Genomic DNA, 19,827 nt, shown 5'->3' on the forward strand with positions numbered 1-19,827 from the left:
TCAAATGTACACATATATTACTGAACTTATTCAGTAAATTGATAATAAAACTTAATTTTTTTATTATCTTATTTTAAGAAATTTATCTTGAATTTGCCCGTTTCTTTCTTCTTATTTATTTCCATATATTGATTTTTCATTTATTAATTTTGTTGATCTTATCTATTTTGCATCTTTATGTTCCTCTTTAGTGGTTATTTTTTACTTTTTATTTGATGGTATAGTAATTCGGCTTGGTACCATTTGTACCGAATTTTTCTTTACCCACCTCCCTATGGGGGTCACCCCTAGCGAAAAACCCAGTTTACCCCTGCTTCGGAAATGCATTTCCGAAGTATTTTTTTTAAAAATTTTTTACAAACTTCGGAAGTTCATCTCCAAATACACCAAATGGGGGGTGTTTTCGGAGATGAACTTCCGAAAACACTTTTTTTCCCCAGATTTTGGGGGGTTTCGGAAATGCACTTCCGAATTATGCAGAAACTGTATTTTTTTTTATGTTTTTGGAAACAGCCTCATATTTTTAATTAAAAGAACACGACAAATAAAATAAGCGATATATAAACAGAAAATACTAATATACTAATATGATAAGAAATATGATATATGCAAACCGATCCGATCCAAATCCAAATAATAATAGTGTACGAAAGATACAATCCGAAAACAAAAAAAATAAACCCGACCACTACTGGGTATGCCTAACCCTCTCACCCTGGGCCCTCCTTTGCCGCCTGTATGCCGCCGCACGGCCCGCATCAGTGACGATCATCTCCATCACGGCAGATGCCTCTAGACCGCCCTGATGAACGACGCCTTGATCCAACGCGTCCCGCCCAAGCATCTCTATCCGCTGGCAGATCGGCAGGAGAACAATGACGTGGTCATCCTCGGCCTGCTGGTTCTCCAGGATCTCCTCGTGTGCTGGCCTAGGAGTGCCGAGAGCGTCGGGTGTCAGCAGAGGATGTGACACCCGATAGAACCATGTGACATACCCCTCCACACTGTGCCAGTCCTGGGTGACCCGCATGCGACGGTACTTCTCCGGTACCACATGATGCTCCCAATCGTCAAACATGGCAGTGAGCTGCACTCTAGTCAGTGTGTCGGGAGCAGCCTCAAAGGGTGACCTGGGTATCATCTGCACAAATCCGAACTGCCGCATGCACCGCTCAGGGAGATACCAAACCATGATGGTAGTTCCGCATGCCAACCAGCCAAAATATAGAGATATGCCGTCAAAGGGGACAATATGAGTGTAGTCGCTGAACGGCCTCCAGGTGACGTCGACGTGCATCGTGTGGTCCAAGTACCCACGGTATGGTCCCACCGCATTGTCCCCCCTCTAGAGAACGTATCTGGCGGCCCTAGGCATGGCGTCAACGTACGCAAGATCGATGTGGAAGTCGTGGATGCGGGATAAGTAGGAGATGATCCAGCTCTGAAACATAAGTAAATACGAAACATAAGTAAATACGAAACATAAATAAATACGGAACAATTAAAATGAAACGTACCGTGAGTAGTGTGCAGGATCCGGTCAACTGCCTCGTCCTCCAATTGGAGGCCTCATTCAACTTCTGGTATAGGTATGCCAGAGTAGCTGCCTCCCAGTTCCACTGGTGAACGGTGGTCAAGTCCATGAAGTAGCGGAGGTAGGTCACATCGACGTACCTCGCACTCTTGTTGACAAAGATCGCAGCCCCTACCACATGCATGTACCAGCACCGGAGAGCGCAGCCACGATGATAATGTGTAAATAGCTCGTCACCCTCAGCCTTAGCCTCGGCCGCCGCCACCAGGTGGTGCTCGAAGTAGCGGCTCAGTGTGATGAACCGGATATGAGGCCCAGATGTCGTGGCGCACTCAAAGTCAGCAACTTCGGGCTCCATACCCAAATAGAGCATCATCCACTCAGTGGCTTTGACCCTCTAGATCCGGGAGTGGGTCAACAGTGGCCCCCTGATCGGCAGGTGGAGAAGACACTGCACATCATGCAAGGTGATCGTCATCTCCCCAACCGGCAAGTGGAAAGAAAACGGCTCCTTGTGCCACCGCTCCGCAAAAGCCCCCTGCATGCCGTGGCTGATGGTGGTGTACCCCGTCATGTAGAGCCCACTGAGCCCTGAACCTCTCACAGCGTCGTTAAAACACTCGACAGTCGGTTTAAACAGACTGAAAATCTTTCGGGCATGGTTAACCATTTTCAACGGCTCTCTCTCCTGTTACAAAAAAAAAATAAAAAAGTATGTTAAATAGACGGTTAATAAAATATCGAATAAACGTCTAAAATATAAATGGTTAAATAATATACCTCTCCCTCCCAGATCCTCCGAGCGACGTGCTCGCGGTAGAATATCAGCACAGAAGTGTCTCTGGGCCCTCCCGGGTAGCCATCCTCCTGCTCATCCTCCTCCCCGGGTGGAGGGTCAACATCCGGTACCCCCTCCGACTCGTGGTATGGCACTGCCACCTCCTCCTCCTCTCGCTGGCGGGAAGAAGATACCCGAGCCATCCTACTTCTAGATCCAGATGAGGAGGTACCCTCGCCCATCTCCACGGGAACTCACACACGTCGTCCTCGTCCCTGCCCCTGTCCCTGTGTCGACGCCAGCTGCACCGCCGCCCGCTCACATCTAGCCGACGCAGTCTGGGTCTCTCTACCCTGTCTGATGCGTGCTGGTTGGTTGTGTGACATGTTCCTGTAAATAATTGAAATCGATTAATATGCGAGACAACAGAAAAAACTAAAAAATTTGCACTTCTAATACAATTCGGAAGTTCATTTCTGAAACTGGGAATGAAGGTGTTTTCGGAAATGAACTTCCGAAACACCCCTGCGCAGAAGTTCTCTGCAACCTCCAATGGCAGACCCCGAAATCCTAAATCAAACCTATGTCTACACATCTTAAATATCAGTACAAACCTAACCTAATACATTTTTTGCTATTTGTAAACACCCTAATATAAATTTTAATCATAGATCTTAAAATTAAAATGCTTATCGATTGAATAGATTGGAGAACTTTTGAATGTAGTAGAGCAAGTAGATGGAGCCTTTGATGTAGTTTGGAAGTGGTTTGTAGAAAAATCTCTTTGGGGGTGAGTTTGGAAGAAAATTAGGGTAAATGAATTGGGGGAGGGGGGCTGTTTTGCTTAATCTGCAAAACACGCAATATTTCGGAAATGAACTTCCGAAATGCTGTTTTCGGAAATGAACTTCCGAAATAAGACAATTTTTTCAAAAAAAAGGCGCTTTCCGAGATGCATCTCCGAAAACTCTTTTTCTTGAATTTCAGAAATGCATTTCCGAAGTCAGGGGTAATTTGGGTTTTTGACCAGAGGTGGACTAGAAGGTTGGGAGGTAGCCAAAGAAATTTTCTTGGTACCCCAACCACCCTATGTCTCTTGTTTGTACTCTTCAACATTTGTTGAATTTTCTTTTATATATATATATATATATATATATATATATATATATATATATATATATATATATATATATATATATATATATGTTAAAGGATTGCAAATGTTAAATTATTAAAAGAATTACTGTATTTTTTTCTTCCAAAAACACTGATTTATACATATCGTAATGATATATACTTTAAGAACATTATTATATCATAATTCCACAAAAATAAAATAAATACTTTTTTTCTAATTAAAAGACCCAGAAGTTACAAGCACTTTTTTTCTTCTAATTTTTTTAACTACATATAAATTAATACATAATTTTTATTTATTAGTCTAATGTTGATAATTTAATTCTTATTAATAAGTGAGATGTCTCAATCTGATGTCTCTCTCCAACCACCAATTGAGTTTTATTAGTGAAAATACTTTTTTTTTCTTGCTAAAGATTGAAATACACAAATATAACCATCAAATAGATCATTATTAACCTACCTGAGTCAAAATTTGACTACGTCATACTATCAAGATGAGATATTCATCCTTTAACAAAATCATCACGTAAGAGTAACTAGGTCAATAATACATCTAGCATATAAATTTCTATGACTCAAGAAATTGACAACGTAGGGTCTCCTACAACTGAGTATACCATCGATATTAAGTCTATCTTTTATGAATTATAGGGCCTGAACAATATACACTACTACAATTTTTTTATCTTAATTGGGAAAGAGAATTTTTCCTGATTTTACATGCTCGATAACGAAGAACGTAAAGAAAACTTATTACTTTACGCCTCGGTTGTTATTCCCCCAAGGAAAAATTGTAATGGTCATTGGTTTGATTTTCATCAACATTTTTTATTTTCAAAACTAAAGCACGCGCCCCATTACGGTGACAGCTAGGTAGAGTTTCCACTCCATCTCCAGATGTTGTAATTAATTCTTAGTGAATATGGGATGGGAAGTTATGATGAAAACAAATTCATTTAGATCAATAATATGGATGGAAGATTTTCTGTCAAAGATGGTTATAAAAGAACAATGCAACATTGGGTGCAAGGCTTGAAGGATTTAGAACAAAAGAAGGTCAATCAAACAATGTGGCAGACTAAAGTTCCATAAAAAATATCGTCAATCGGGTTACACGATACAACGTATGAGGCACTTATGTTGGAAGAGAATGTGGAGTAGGAAAATAATCTAGAAGGGGGCGAATATACTCAAACACAAATTTATTTTGACTGATTTTTCCAAATGAATTATCAGAGGTTTTTTAATATTTCACACGGAAAATTTAGAGCGAAATATGAGAATTATATTTTTATTGAAATTTGATCACGTTAACACTTAATCACTTCACAAATATTAAAGATGATTTAATGATGACACACAATGATATATAATTGATTCAATTTTATACTTTACGAGATGTGTTTATACAAAGAATCAATTTCAACATATATTCCAAGGTTAAATATAAATATCATCTTATGGCGTTGAGGGTCAGGCACTCTAGGATGATGTTATAAGGCAAAATGGTGTACATGAAGAGGTAGTTGACATTGATAATTTTTGCGTCATCTCCCATGCCGCATGTGGTTTTTAGGGTCACATATGGTGCTTTCAAGATGATCAGATGTGGTTGAATATCATCTTATGGCGTTGAGGGTCAGGCACTCTAGGATGATGTTATAAGGCAAAATGGTGTACATGAAGAGGTAGTTGACATTGATAATTTTTGCGTCATCTCCCATGCCGCATGTGGTTTTTAGGGTCACATATGTTGAAAATGTATTAGGTTAGGTTTGTACTGATATTTAAGATGTGTAGACATAGGTTTGATTTAGGATTTCGGGGTCTGCCATTGGAGGTTGCAGAGAACTTCTGCGCAGGAGTGTTTCGGAAGTTCATTTCCGAAAACACCTTCATTCCCAGTTTCGGAAATGAACTTTCGAATTGTATCAGAAGTGCAATTTTTTTAGTTTTTTCTGTTGTCTCGCATATTAATCGATTTCAATTATTTACAGGAACATGTCAGGCAACCAACCAGCACGCATCAGACAGGGTAGAGAGACCCAGACTGCGTCGGTTAGACGCGAGCGGGCGGCGGCGCAGCTGGCGTCGACACAGGGACGGGGGCAGGGCCGGGGACGACGTGTGTGAGTTTCCGTGGAGATGGGCGAGGGTACCTCCTCATCTGGATCTAGAAGTAGGCTGACTCGGGTAACTTCTTCCCGCCAGCGAGAGGAGGAGGAGGAGGAGGTGGCAGTGCCATACCACGAGGCGGAGGGGGTACCGGATGTTGACCCTCCACCCGGGGAGGAGGATGAGCAGGAGGAGGGCTACCCGGGAGGGCCCAGAGACACTTCTGTGCTGATATTCTACCGCGAGCACGTCGCTCGGCGGATCTGGGAGGGAGAGGTATATTATTTAACCGTTTATATTTTAGACGTTTATTCAATATTTTATAAACCGTCTATTTAACATACTTTTTTATTTGTTTTTTTGTAACTGGAGAGAGAGCCGTTGAAAATGGTTAACCATGCCCGAAAGGTTTTCAGTCTGTTATAACCGACTGCCGAGTGGTTTAACGACGCTGTGAGAGGTTCAGGGCTCAGTGGGCTCTGCATGACGGGGTACACCACCATCAGCCACGGCATGCAGGGGGCTTTTGCGGAGCGGTGGCACAAGGAGCCGTCTTCTTTCCACTTGCCGGTTAGGGAGATGACGATCACCTTGCATGATGTGCAGTGTCTTCTCCACCTGCCGATCAGGGGGCACTGTTGACCCACTCCCGGATCCAGAGGGTCGAAGCCACTGAGTGGATGGTGCTCTATTTGGGTATGGAGCCCGAAGTTGCTGACTTTGAGTGCGCCACGACATCTGGGCATCATATTCGGTTCATCACATTGAGCCGCTACTTCGAGCACCACCTGGTGGCGGCGGCCGAGGCTGAGTCTGAGGGTGACGAGCTATTTACACATTATCATCGTGGTTGCGCTCTCCGGTGCTGGTACATGCATGTGGTAGGGGCTGCGATCTTTGTCAACAAGAGTGCGAGATACGTCGATGTGACCTACCTCCGCTACTTCATGGACTTGACCACCGTTCACTAGTGGAACTGGGGGGCAGCTACTCTGGCATACCTATACCAGAAGCTGAATGAGGCCTCCAACTAGAGGACGAGGCAGTTGACCGGATCCTGCACACTACTCACGATACGTTTCATTTTAATTGTTCCGTATTTATTTATATTTCGTATTTACTTATGTTTCGTATTTACTTATGTTTCAGAGCTGGATCATCTCCTACTTCTCCCGCATCCACGGCTTCCACATCGATCCTGCGTACGTTAACGCCATGCCTATGGCCGCCAGATACGTTCTCTAGAGGGGGAACAATGCGGTGGGACCATACCGTGGGTACTTGGACCACACGATGCACGACGACGTCACCTGGAGGTCGTTCAGCGACTACACTCAGATTGTCCCCTTTGACGGCATATCTTTATATTTTGGCTGGTTGGCATGCGGGACTACCATCATGGTCTGGTATCTCCCTGAGCGGTACATGCGGCAGTTCGGATTTGTGCAGATGATACCCAGGTCACCCTTTGAGGCTGCTCCCGACACAGTGACTAGAGTGCAGCTCACTGCCATGTTTGACGATTGGGAGCATCATGCGGTACCGGAGGAGTACCGTCGCATGCGGGTCACCCAGGACTGGCACAGTATGGAGGGGTACGTCACATGGTTCTATCGGGTGTCACATCGTCTGCTGACACCCGACGCTCCCGGCGCTCCTAGGGCCAGCACAGGAGGAGATCCTGGAGAACCAGCAGGCTGAGGATGACCACGCCATTGATCTCCTGCCGATCTGCCAGCGGATAGAGATGCTTGGGCGGGACGCGTTGGATCGAGGTGTCGTTCATCAGGGCAGTCCAGAGGCAGCCGCCGTGATGGAGATGATCGTCATTGATGCGGGCTGTGCGGCGGCATACAGGCGGCAAAGGAGGGCCCAGGGTGAGAGGGTTAGGCATACCCAGTAGTGGTCGGGTTTATTTTTTTTGTTTTCGGATTGTATCTTTCGTACACTATTATTATTTGGATTTGGATCGGATCGGTTTGTATATATCATTTTTCTTATTATATTAGTATATTAGTATTTTCTGTTTATATATCGCTTATTTTATTTTTCGTCTTCCTTTAATTAAAAATATGAGGCTGCTTCCAAAAACATAAAAAAAAAATACAGTTTCTGCATAATTCGGAAGTGCATTTCCGAAACCCCCCAAAATCTGAAAAAAAAAAAAGTGTTTTCGGAAGTTCATCTCCGAAAACACCCACCATTTGGTGTATTCGGAGATGAACTTCCGAAGTTTGTAAAAAAATTAAAAAAAAAATACTTCGGAAATGCATTTCCGAAGCAGGGGTAAAGTGGGTTTTTCGCTGGGGGTGACCCCCATAGGGAGGTGGGTAAAGAAAAATTCGGTACAAATGGTACCAAGCCGAATTACTATACCATCAAATAAAAAGTAAAAAATAACCACTAAAGAGGAATATAAAGATGCAAAATAGATAAGATCAACAAAATCAATAAATGAAAAATCAATATATGGAAATAAATAAGAAGAAAGAAACGGGCAAATTCAAGATAAATTTCTTAAAATAAGATAATAAAAAAATTAAGTTTTATTATCAATTTACTGAATAAGTTCAGTAATATGTGTACATTTGATCAAACCTTAGAACAATCGGTAGGTTTGAATGAGATAATATTTTTTTTGAGATCGTATCCAACCCAATAGTTTATAAGTGCCTTTTGCCCAAAGAGTCCTATATCATATTTACTTGGGTAAAAAGCGAAACATTTAACCCTCTCAGATATAGAAAAAAATACTCCATTGGAATCTAGCTTAATATCTGCGCCACTAAAATGTGCAGTAAGTACAGGAAAATTTGATTGTTGGGATGTAGTCTTATAACAAAGTTTATAGTCACCAGTATCATCTTGAAATCGTTCTAATTTAACAATTTTTTTAACCGCGGATTCCAATCTATGATAAAAATGACGTGGTAAAATAGTTAGAGTTGAGCCAGAGTCAAGTAGTATACTATGTGTAGAGGCATTTACTCCTTTATTTTTAAATCCTCTATACTTTATTCTTTTGTTGTCCACACTAAATGCTTTCAAATTTAAATAATAATAGTCTTTTTGGCCGTTTCCTATCATTTTGATCATAGGACTTGAAACAACATGATCGCCTGACACTATTGCAGCATCTCCAAAGTTTAGTTTGCTAGATAAATTAGAATTTTGATAATACACATTGTCAATTAAACAATGTGAGAACTTACCATCAATTACAGAGTCTAATTGCTTTATAAATGACGTAGGCCCCTTTCCAAAACCAATTATACCATAACTTGGACCTTTATTCTCCGATTGATTATTATTGCGTCCACATCCTATCATAATTTTAGGAAATGAGACTATAGAACCGGCAGTGGAATTCAATGTAAGAGTCTCCACATGGAATATTTTGGTAACTTGAAGATTTCGAAGGATTGAAAATAGAAGAGCTTTGGTTGTAACATATAATATCAGACTTGCATTGAAGCCAAATAAAATTACTACCTGTATCAAAATAACCATAAACCTTAAATGGTGGGGTACCAACCAAATAACTCATAAAATATATACCTTCAAAATCATAGAATAAAGATGACTCAAATTTCTTTTTAGTAGGAGAAAATTCTCTATTCATATAATTGGCCCGGTTTATAGAACGATGTACATCATTGAAAATATGTTGTGATTTAGTTTGTGCAAGATTGTAAAGTGGTGATTTATAAGAATCACGGTGAATGAGCTCAACACTAAAACCATTTTTTATAGCATGAGAAATAACTATTAAGCAAAAAATACAAAAGAAAATAAGAATAAAAGATGAAAAATGTGACATTATTTAAAAGATGTGATTGAATGGTTTATATTTCAAATTACATTCTTTCACTCCTTTATATAAGATGAAAATGCATATAGATGCAATGATAAAAAAATAGAAAAATAAAAACTAGAACTAAAAGCTTAAAATACAATGATTAGTCCTTTAATCACTGATTTAATAAATTTTTGATAAAAAAAATTCCTTTACTATTTTGGCTATTTTAAAGATTTGATTTGATTTTATACCAAAAAAAAAAAGATTTGATTTTACGTTTTTAAATTAGAAGGATTCCATTTGAATTTTGTAAATGAAAAGGATTTGATTTATAGCTTTCCATTTAATATAAATTTTCAAAATGACAATATTTAATTGTTGTCATTTCATATTATTCTCGGAGATTAATATCTATTTATCTTTTCAAATATATGTTTACAATTAAATAGTATGATTTGATGGATGCATATTTAGAAAAAAAAAATATCAGGTATAAATGTTAATCTTTTCTCTAAACAATGAAACTTTGAAATAATAATAATAATAATAATAATAATAATAATAATAATAATAATAATAATAATAATAGTAAAATTCTAAGAAGAATATATTTTTTTCATTTAATAATTCAATGTATCAACGCAGTGTTTATTTTATACATATTTTATAATTAAAAATGTTGGGCGATAAGTTCAATTAAAACTGTTTTTTTTTCCTTTGTTTATTATATTAGCAAGAGATGGAAATGCTTATAGATGACAAGATGAGAACAAAAAAATTATAGCATAAACAAGTTGAGCATTTGTTTAATCACTGAGGTATATTATTTTATGGAAAATACTTTCCTATAATATTTTATAATTAATTAGTAAGAATTTTAAATTATGGCTTGACGGGATATTTGATTGACAATGTAAAACCTTTTTACATAGTACATCATATCTTTTCTCATTTTTTTTTTACTTCTAGAGATTAATAAAATTAAATCAAATAAAAGAAAAAAAATCAAATTATTTTTTTAAAATCATTTTTGAAAATTTTGAAAATTCTAACAAAATTGAGTTTCGACACCATTATTTCCCCTTAATTTTATATTTTATAGGGTTAAACGTTATTTTACCCCTACTATGTAGAGAATTCCAAAAATAATGGATATTGAAACCATAACCTTTAGTATGATAGTAGAAACCCTTTACAACTAGGCCATTTGTTTATTTTGTTTACTAGCTTGTATCAAAATGTATATATTACATAACTACTATTTATTTTTCAAGTTGATTTTACATTACATAACTACTACTTATTTCCCCGGTTGATTTTACATGATAATTATTCAACCATATTTTATATATTCATTTTAACTTGTAAATTTATTTATTATTTAAATTAAAATATATTATCAAAAATATATTAAATAATATAATGTTTTAATATAATATTATTTCATGTAAATATATATTTTAAAACATTAAATTTATATTTAAATATTGAACTTAAATGTAATATTTTTAATATATTATTTCAATTTATTAAATAATATAATATTTTAATTTACTATTATTTAATAAAATATTTTATATAAATATGTTTTTTAGTAAACTAAAATATTTAAATATTTAATAAATATAATATCTGAATATAATATTTAAATATTATATTATATAAATATTAAAATATATTTATTATGTAATAAACTATATTTGAAAGTAAATAAAAGTAAATAAAATATAGGGTTGTGTATGTTTTTGGTCCTTGTAAAATTATCAAATTTTGTTTTTGGTCCCTATTAAAAAATGACATATTTTAATCCCCATAAAATTATTATGCATGTAGTTTTAGTCCCTACTGTTAAATCGATGTGTATATATTTTACAGAATGTTTAGAACGTTATAAAAAATTTCTCGAAAAAAAATAAACTCAAAATTTAAAAAATTTAAGTCGAGATTTGCATGACTTTTATCATTATCTTTTGAAATTTAAAAAATTCATACTTAATTCTTCTCATTTTAAAAAATTATACAATTTAGTAAAGAAATATTTTATAGTATTTTAAACACGTATGAAAAAAGTTATTCAAAATATTAAAATTTGGGTTAAATATGTTTCTAGTCTCTATAAAATTACAAAAAATTACTTTTAGTCCTTATAAAAAAAAGTCGATTTTTAGTCCTTATAAAATTACTTTTGCACTTACTTTTAGTCCCTCTACAAGGACTAAAAGTGAGTGAAAAAGTAATTTTATAGGGACTAAAAGTCAACTTTTTTATAGGGACTAAAAAGCAAAAATGAGATATTTATAGGACCAAAAACTTATTTAACCCTTAAAATTTTAAGGGTAATTAGTTAGTTTTCAAAAATTTTAAAAATAGTAGGAATTAAAAATGTATGCATAAAAATTTTGTAAGGACTAAAATATGTCATTTTTTTAATAGAGACTAAAAATAAAATTTCATATATTTATAAGGACCAAAAACATACTTAACCCATAAACTGAAAGCATATCAATTGAATATTTAAATATTTGAATAAATTTATTATATAATAAACGGAATAATTTACTATGTTAAATAAATTTATTTTTTAATAATAATTTGAACATAAATAAAACTAAAATCAATAAACTGAAAATAAATTAAATGTACATATAATTTTTTAAAAAATTGAAAATAATATATTTTAATATTTATTAATAATAAATTTAATGTATTGTTTTTATAAATTGTAATATTGTATTTTAATTATTATTATTAAATATTAAAATAATAAGTATAAGATACTCTCAATTTGATTTATATTCTCAGTTTATTATTATTTTATTTTTTTCAGTTTTTAATATAAAAAATATTAAAATAATGTTTGTTTAATAGTTGTTTAATTTTTAATTTTAATATACTATGAAATAACGTTTTAATTTTTTGAATATATAGTATCTAATATTAACGTATTCATTTTGGAATAAATAATACACATGTAAAATAATACTCATGTAATAAATAATTCATTTTGGAATAAATAATACACATGTAAAATAATACTTATGTAATAAATAATAAATAATACTCATGTACAATAAAAAATTGTGTAAAATCAATTAGGGAAATAAATAATAATCATGTAATATATATACATTTTGATGCAAGCTAGTAAATAAAAAAAACAAATGGCCTAGTTGCAAATGTTTCTATTATCATGCGGGGGCAGTTACCGTGCATAGATAAAAATCTATGCACCGTGCATAGATTATTATGGACCCTTGAATCATTAGATCAAATTCTAAACATCAATTGTTATTACTCAATACTCAATACTCATCACTCAAAACTCAATACTCATCACTCAATACTCAATACTGGATTAAAAACATGATCCAATGACTTAGATTGACTTATGCATGGTGCATAAGGAAAATCCTTATGCATATTAGCCAATGCCTTATCATGCTAATCTGTGTTTTTTTTATTACATGGTTATTTTTGAGATTCGCCCATGTGACAGGGGGCAAAATAGGGTTCATGCATGCTATCTTATTCTATATTATTTATTTTATGAAAAACCCTATTCTATATTAATTGATTTCTATCACATAGCAACTCTCTTCAATCCAATTTCAGTGTAGAGATAATACATTGAAGGTCTCACTATTCTCCCTCTTGCTCAAACTACAATGTAGACTGAGGAAATTTCCATCACAAATTTGCTATCAAACTCACTCAAGACCTAATTAAGGTGCATTTATATAGGTTTGATCTTTAATGGATTGAATAAGTTTTAAGACATCCATGTAGAGAATTTTTGGAGAGATGATGTACATAGGTTCTATGATTTCTGAGGAATGAAACCTTAGAATGGATGCTTTTGACTACTGAAGTTGCATGTATATTATGAATTCTAATCAATTCCAGCCAAATGATATCAGAAGAGAGTTTCATACTAATCTATTTTCAACTCTATAGATTAACAAAATGATAGTTATTTTATCTATCTTGCTAATCTACCATATTGACATTCTTAGTCAAGGTCTTCAGGACTACTTCTCTGAGGCAATTGCATGTTTACTATGTCTTCTCTTGGAAGACTTGATCCATTTACTTGTTCATTTGTCATTTGCTGATTTTCAGGTGCTGTTAGAGCCAAAAGGTGTGTACCCTCTTTATTTTTGCGAAGTACGAGATAAGCTATACCAGCCAAATATACTGCCATGCCTGAAAATCCTAACATCCCAAGAAACACCTTGGCCACGATTTCTATCTCACTATGAAGAAGCAGCTTGATGAAACCAGTTATTAAGTAGTATATATTAATAATCATAATAAGGGAACCGATTATCCAAGTAATGGCCGAAATCTGCAATAACAATGAGAAATAAATTCTATGTTAAACAACGTGCAGAACAGCGTTTTTTTCTTACAAAAACATTAGTCGTAGAGGTGAGAATAGATCACGCAACGCTTTCCAAAACCTGAGTCTGACCTAGTTAAAAAGTTTTAGTCCTAAACCTGACTTATTATCTATTATAGGCCCTTCTTAATTTAAAGTCAGAGAAAGCCGGAAAGTCTCTTTCAAAGCCTATTTCACTATTTTGTTCATGAAGTAGACAAAGAAGTGTTTTAGCAAATTTCTCATAACAAAGAAAATATACCATGGTAGAGTTAACATGTGCCCCCATCTTGGTTTTGCTACTTGTGAACTTGAGGAGTGGAACCAAAGCAAAGGGAAGCTCAAATGATAAAATCATCTGATCAACAAATAAATAAGGGCTTTAGCAGAAATCAGTTATGTTTTAAACAAAAATGCACACACAAACAACAGGAATTATAAAAAATGATGCCATGTTGACAAATACTTTTGATAAGGACAAATTTATGTTTATGTGACTTTATATAACCACATAAGTGGCCCTTTGTAATCCTTTTCTAACTCTGACGAAGCCAATGATTCAGTTAAGAACAGTTGTGAACACAGTGTAGTTCAGTTACAAATATATGAGATACTTCACTGATATCATAACATGCCAATTTAAACAATAAATTGTTTGTAACATAGACATATTCTTAAGTCAAAAGCATTAGAAAATATTTTAGGACCAAAACAACTAGAGAAAATTTTGTGGCAAGAATATCTTACAGATGCAATTATGATGAGCTTCCCAGCCCCAGCAGAGCCGCCAATGACTGCAACAATCAAACTAGGAACTATGGCTAAGCAACGGGTTAACATATTCCGGATCCATGGTGTTAATCGTAAATCAAGAAATCCCTAAAACAAAGAAAGAATTTGTAAGGGGGAAATTATAAACATCAAAAGGATATCACTTATCAATGCTACAAAGTGGATACTATGCAAGTGAACTTTGGCAAAATTCAGACAAAGGATTAAACTCAAACCCCATTAGGGACATATGTTGCTACTAGATTAAATTTCATAAATGATATGAAAGCAATGTTGACCATAAAAATACTAAACACAATGGGTTGAAATTTGAATTTGAGGTGATGATGTGAAAGGTTTAGAAGATGGAACTTGGGAAAAAAACTTGTTCATTTTACAAATTCCGTGAGTAGAATATAATGATTATTTTATACACAAAACATGGTAAAAAAAAAGATAGTAATTGTTTACCTGCATGACATACTGCCCTGCATAAGTTCCTGTTATTGTAGAACTTTGACCTGAAGCAAGCAAAGCAACTCCGAACAGTTTTGAACTCCATTTCCCTAAGACATTCTGAGTATGGAAAATGTTAGAAATCATCATCTATAATTTTATGAACAACTTACCAATAAAACCTGTGTAGGAACTTTACTGATTAGGTAAATTGCAGTATACAAGGTACATAAACTTTATAATATACACAAGTTATAAGAGACTTGTCCAGGTATGACATACTCTAAGTAGGAAGGAAGCTTTGTTTAGATCCAAATCCCGACAGTTCATCTGATCTTCTTCATTCAAATTTGAAGAATTGCAAACGGCACCACTTACAGAAATGACAGAAACATTTATGAGGAAGGCCACCATAAGAGCAAAGGCACTTTCTATCATGTAAAATCTGCAAGCCTCCTATCAAAGAAAATAGTTAAATGAGACAATAGATACTTCTTTACCACAATAATCACACTTATGGCATCACTTGAAACAGAAATAAATGTTGAAAGGAAAAAATAGTAAGCTCTTTATACAAAAGATTAAATGATTACTTTGATTCCACGAACTGATCGAGGTATTTTCCTAGAAAGTACCAATGCCGAGTGCAGGAAGAGATTGTGGCTGAGGAAAATACATATAGAATCATGGCACGAAAATACATTGTAAGGAAAAAGAAAATGGCAAAAGAAGATATGAAGAACTAACGGCATAACCATAGCACCGAGAAGTGAAATTGCAAGACCAGTAGCTCCGTTCCCTTTTAGTTGTGGCACAAAAAGACCCTTCACAACTTCTTTAGCATCAGGCTTTGCATATCCAAGCTCAGCCCAAAAACAGGCAGCAATTGTAAACACAAGAAATGCAATCAAGAATTCAAGTTTCCTAACCTGTTCGACAACAGTACAGAAATGGCTCATATTCCTCTTCATAACATGAAAACTCTCTTTATGATATCAAACCATAGAATGGAATACAGTAAACTACCCCATATTGCTGTAATGCTAAGAGCATCAATGTGCTGAGTCCGGTCAGTAGGACACCAATCCAAACAGGTATATTGAAGAGCATATTTAATGCAAAGGCTGTCCCAATCACTACATATATGTACAGTAAAACAACAATATTAAGATTAGCAAAAGTGAAAGAGAAGCTGAAAAAAATGGATAACTATGGTTTGTGTTCTTAAAGCTTGATAATTTACCTTCATAATCCTAAGCAGTATATAAATCCCTACGAAAAGTAATGTTTTTTAACTGTGAACAAAAAACAATTTGAAACAATTCAAATTCTTAATTCATCTCAATACCTTCGGGGATGTCACAGGCCACTATGGCAATTTCAGCTATAACCCAAAGAATAAAGTTAGACACACGGGAATATTCAGCTCTACAATGCTCTGCTAAGTGCTTTCCTGCAAGCAGCATATAGAATGCAAAGAATCAAGAAATTTACCTCCCACAACATGCATATCAAATAAATTCAGTAAAAATGAAGTACCAGTGACCACCCCAAGATTCGCAGCCATCGATTGAATTACAAGAGCAGCACATGATGCCACCAATATGATCCAAAGTAACTGAAAAAGATAATATGAAAAAGAGATGAAGGTTTGAGCATAAGTCATGACTCTCAACCATAAGTACTATAAGAATACATAATAATACCTCATACTTAAATTGTGCCCCAGATTGTAGATCCGTCTCAACTGCAAGCGGTTATAAGAATGTTATAAGCATCTATATTATGCCAACTTACTTCCTTTTAGTAGAGTTATAACAGAACAAAAACAAGAAAAGTGAGATCTTATCTTACAATTTCCTGGGTCTATATAAGCAATGGAAACAAGAAACCCAGGTCCCATGTATGCAAATAAATTTTTCCAGCTTGTTCTCTACAAATTAGAAAACACAAATAAACGACGGTTATCAAACAAACAACTCTCCATATTGGATGAAGTATATGTATTACTACAGTGTACTCTACATTCAAACCACATAGGTAATTACATTCCATTCCACCATTATTAAACTCTAACACAAAACAAACTGTTACAAATATGCCAAATACAAAATAAATTGTTACCAAAGAAGCAAACTTGAGAATCGAGAATAAAACTTATAAGCATCAAATTAAGCATTGAAAAGCAATTGAATGACAACAAGAGAAAAAACAAACTCACATCAGGAACAATAATTTGATCAGTATCTGTTGTGTCAATAAGGGGAGCATTGGAAAGGCTTTGGTTTCCGGTGCTGGAAATGAACTGTGGCTGCCCAGAACAAGAAGAACCTGGGACAGCCATATTCTCTTGGTTTCTCTCTTTCTGTAGCAAAAAAGAAGAACAAATCTTTCAGTGAAATAACATCAAACACCTGGTGTTCAATCTAAAAAAAGCAAGAATGAAAAACAGAGTAGCTGCATTAAGTAATTAGTAACAACAAAAAAAAAAGAAACAATTGAGTTGAGAATTGCATGCAATTAATCTGAGCTTGAAAAGAAAGATAGCGTACCAAAAATGTAGGGTCGGAAAATTGAAGTGACGAGGTTGTAATGTACTCTCACTTGTATTTATAGCATACCATAGCATAGCATAGAATGATTCTTCCACTACAATATCCTATTCACACCTTTCACGTAATCGTAATGAACACTGCTCTCGTAGAAATAAGTAAAATATGAAAAGGATAGTTTTTTTTTTTGAACTCGGAATTTCTGGATAGCATGCTGTCATCTTACTATGGGTACGTATCAGAGCGACACACCAACCAGACACGGTGAATCTACAAACTTCCACAGCTATACTTGAGTACCTGCCCATTTCCCATGGTAGGGGAAACATCAGCAGAAGGGGTGAGATATCAAACATTATAAAGGAAAGTATGATAATACATATAGCAAAGATAAAATCATACACAATTCACCCCTTCTCAATATAAGCAATTTGCATCACAACAATAATGTTAACTATCAACTATAACAATGTACTCAAGTTTACAAGTATGTCATTCAAGCACATAATAACATATACTTCCTAATCACAACGTAAATTAATACAACTATCAACAATGGCAAAACATGGTTTATATATTCCACATATATCATTAATACATATATATATATATATATATATATCACCAAAATCATGTATCAAACATCACCAAATTTAATTATCACATCTCATGCACACATAACAATCACCTAATCACATAATTACATATATTCAAACATCACATAACTCCAATGTAACTCAATGCAAGACATGTGACTCTATGCATGTGGTACCCAATATGGACTCAAAGTTCCACCGCTTCCGATTCATATAGAATCTAGCCACGCTTCAGATCTGGACAAGACCAAAGCCACCAAATGTAAACATATAGTTTACCGCTTTCCGATTCACTCTAGAATCCAAGCCACGCTTGTGTTTCAAAGCAATTCCACCTATGTTTCAAGGCACACTATGATATGAATGTATGTACAATCTCACAAATATATGCAATTAAGATCATCTCTACCATCTTAACTTTCCACATATCACAATAATTCAACTCTATGAATTATCCACCAATTGTACACAACATTCACAACACACACACATCATTCACATATGAGAGGCCAATTAATCAATTACGATTCACACAATCCAATTAACACTAGTAATCATACTATCTCATGTTAATTCTCATTTTTGTCAATTATACATGAACACACATTTTCAACATCAAGCAATTAATCATTAGAATTAATGCTAACCAACTAACCATAAAGAATCAATATCAAAACAACATCATTGGCATGACAATATATATTTCTCAACATACATATTCAAGCCAAAACACAATTACAAACAATTTCTCAAAATACCGTAATTTACCGATAAACCGAATAATTGGTCCAAGTCCAAGTATATTCCAATCACATAGACTTATTGGAATCAATTCAACTAATAATTTAACTATCCAATTAATAATTAAACTATATTAATTTCAATTCAACTATTATATTTCTATTCCATTATTTTCCAATTCTATAACAAAACCCATTATTTCACTATCAATGGTTTACTCACAACAAACATAACAATCTAATACACATAGATTATCAATTGCACACAACTTATCACATTTATATCATCACATTCCAACAAATCATCAAATACCCAAAATTGCAACATAGAAGAACATGGATATCAAAGTATAGAATTAAACCCACTATAACATACTATCGTACAACCCTTTAGCATGAAAGAACTTCACCCTTACCTTGGCAAATATGAACTCTTTCACCATAGCTCTAAGCTTTTCTCCAAAATAAATCCTTCAAACATAATTTGGAGACACACCTAAAAACCAGTTCGGAAATTAGCTTATCAGACGAACCTAAAACCCTCAAAATCAAAATCGCTCCGGTCAGAACTTACCTCTATGAGTCATGAACGTTGTGTCAAAACCACGCGACGATCCAACGGTTGGATTGAGAGATACATCCGTTTTGCTAAGGTGACTCAATGCTGAAACTTGCTGCGAAAATGAGGTTTCTTCTAGCTTTTCTCTTCCACCATTGTTCTCTTCCCTTTTGCCTCTTTTCTCTTCTTCCTATCTTTTCCCCCAAATGAAAATAGTAACCTCTAAAACCCTAACCTTCTCTTACTATCTCACTTATGTCAATTGGGCTTAACCCACCAATCCATCCATTATGTTTCTATCACTTAGGCCCATTTAGTTATATCTCTCTAATAACTCAATTGAGTCAAATACAAACACTCACATAATTAAATACTTAAATAATTATTATATCACATAATAACTAAATAA

The 19,827-nt window shown here is 34.8% G+C and overlaps 1 protein-coding gene across 1 annotated transcript; it reads right to left on the minus strand.

Annotated features, from left to right (window-relative positions):
• Positions 1-13,220: 13,220 nt before the first annotated feature.
• LOC131654025 (metal transporter Nramp1-like) lies at positions 13,221-17,759 on the minus strand. The gene is made up of 14 exons (XM_058924421.1): positions 17,524-17,759; positions 17,193-17,336; positions 16,826-16,904; positions 16,678-16,718; positions 16,511-16,589; positions 16,320-16,424; positions 15,998-16,107; positions 15,719-15,900; positions 15,565-15,634; positions 15,254-15,427; positions 14,987-15,091; positions 14,492-14,623; positions 14,007-14,102; positions 13,221-13,711 (listed from the first exon to the last, which is right to left on the minus strand). Exons 2-14 carry the CDS (start codon positions 17,313-17,315, stop codon positions 13,376-13,378), a joined length of 1,632 nt encoding a protein of 543 aa, XP_058780404.1. The 5' UTR covers positions 17,316-17,336; positions 17,524-17,759; the 3' UTR covers positions 13,221-13,375.
• Between the last annotated feature and the right edge of the window lie 2,068 nt (positions 17,760-19,827).

The sequence above is a fragment of the Vicia villosa genome, linkage group LG2 (assembly GCF_029867415.1).
Source record: "Vicia villosa cultivar HV-30 ecotype Madison, WI linkage group LG2, Vvil1.0, whole genome shotgun sequence".
NCBI classification, from domain to species: Eukaryota; Viridiplantae; Streptophyta; class Magnoliopsida; order Fabales; family Fabaceae; genus Vicia; species Vicia villosa.

Excerpts from the sequence above, each read along its gene's own strand:
- LOC131654025 (XM_058924421.1), bottom strand. The coding sequence starts at position 17,315 with ATGGCTGTCCCAGGTTCTTCTTGTTCTGGGCAGCCACAGTTCATTTCC. Across the intron at positions 16,719-16,825 it reads TTATATAGACCCAGGAAATT|TTGAGACGGATCTACAATCT; the intron begins GTAAGATAAGAT and ends AACCGCTTGCAG. Across the intron at positions 15,901-15,997 it reads TAGCATTACAGCAATATGGG|GTTAGGAAACTTGAATTCTT; the intron begins GTAGTTTACTGT and ends GTTGTCGAACAG.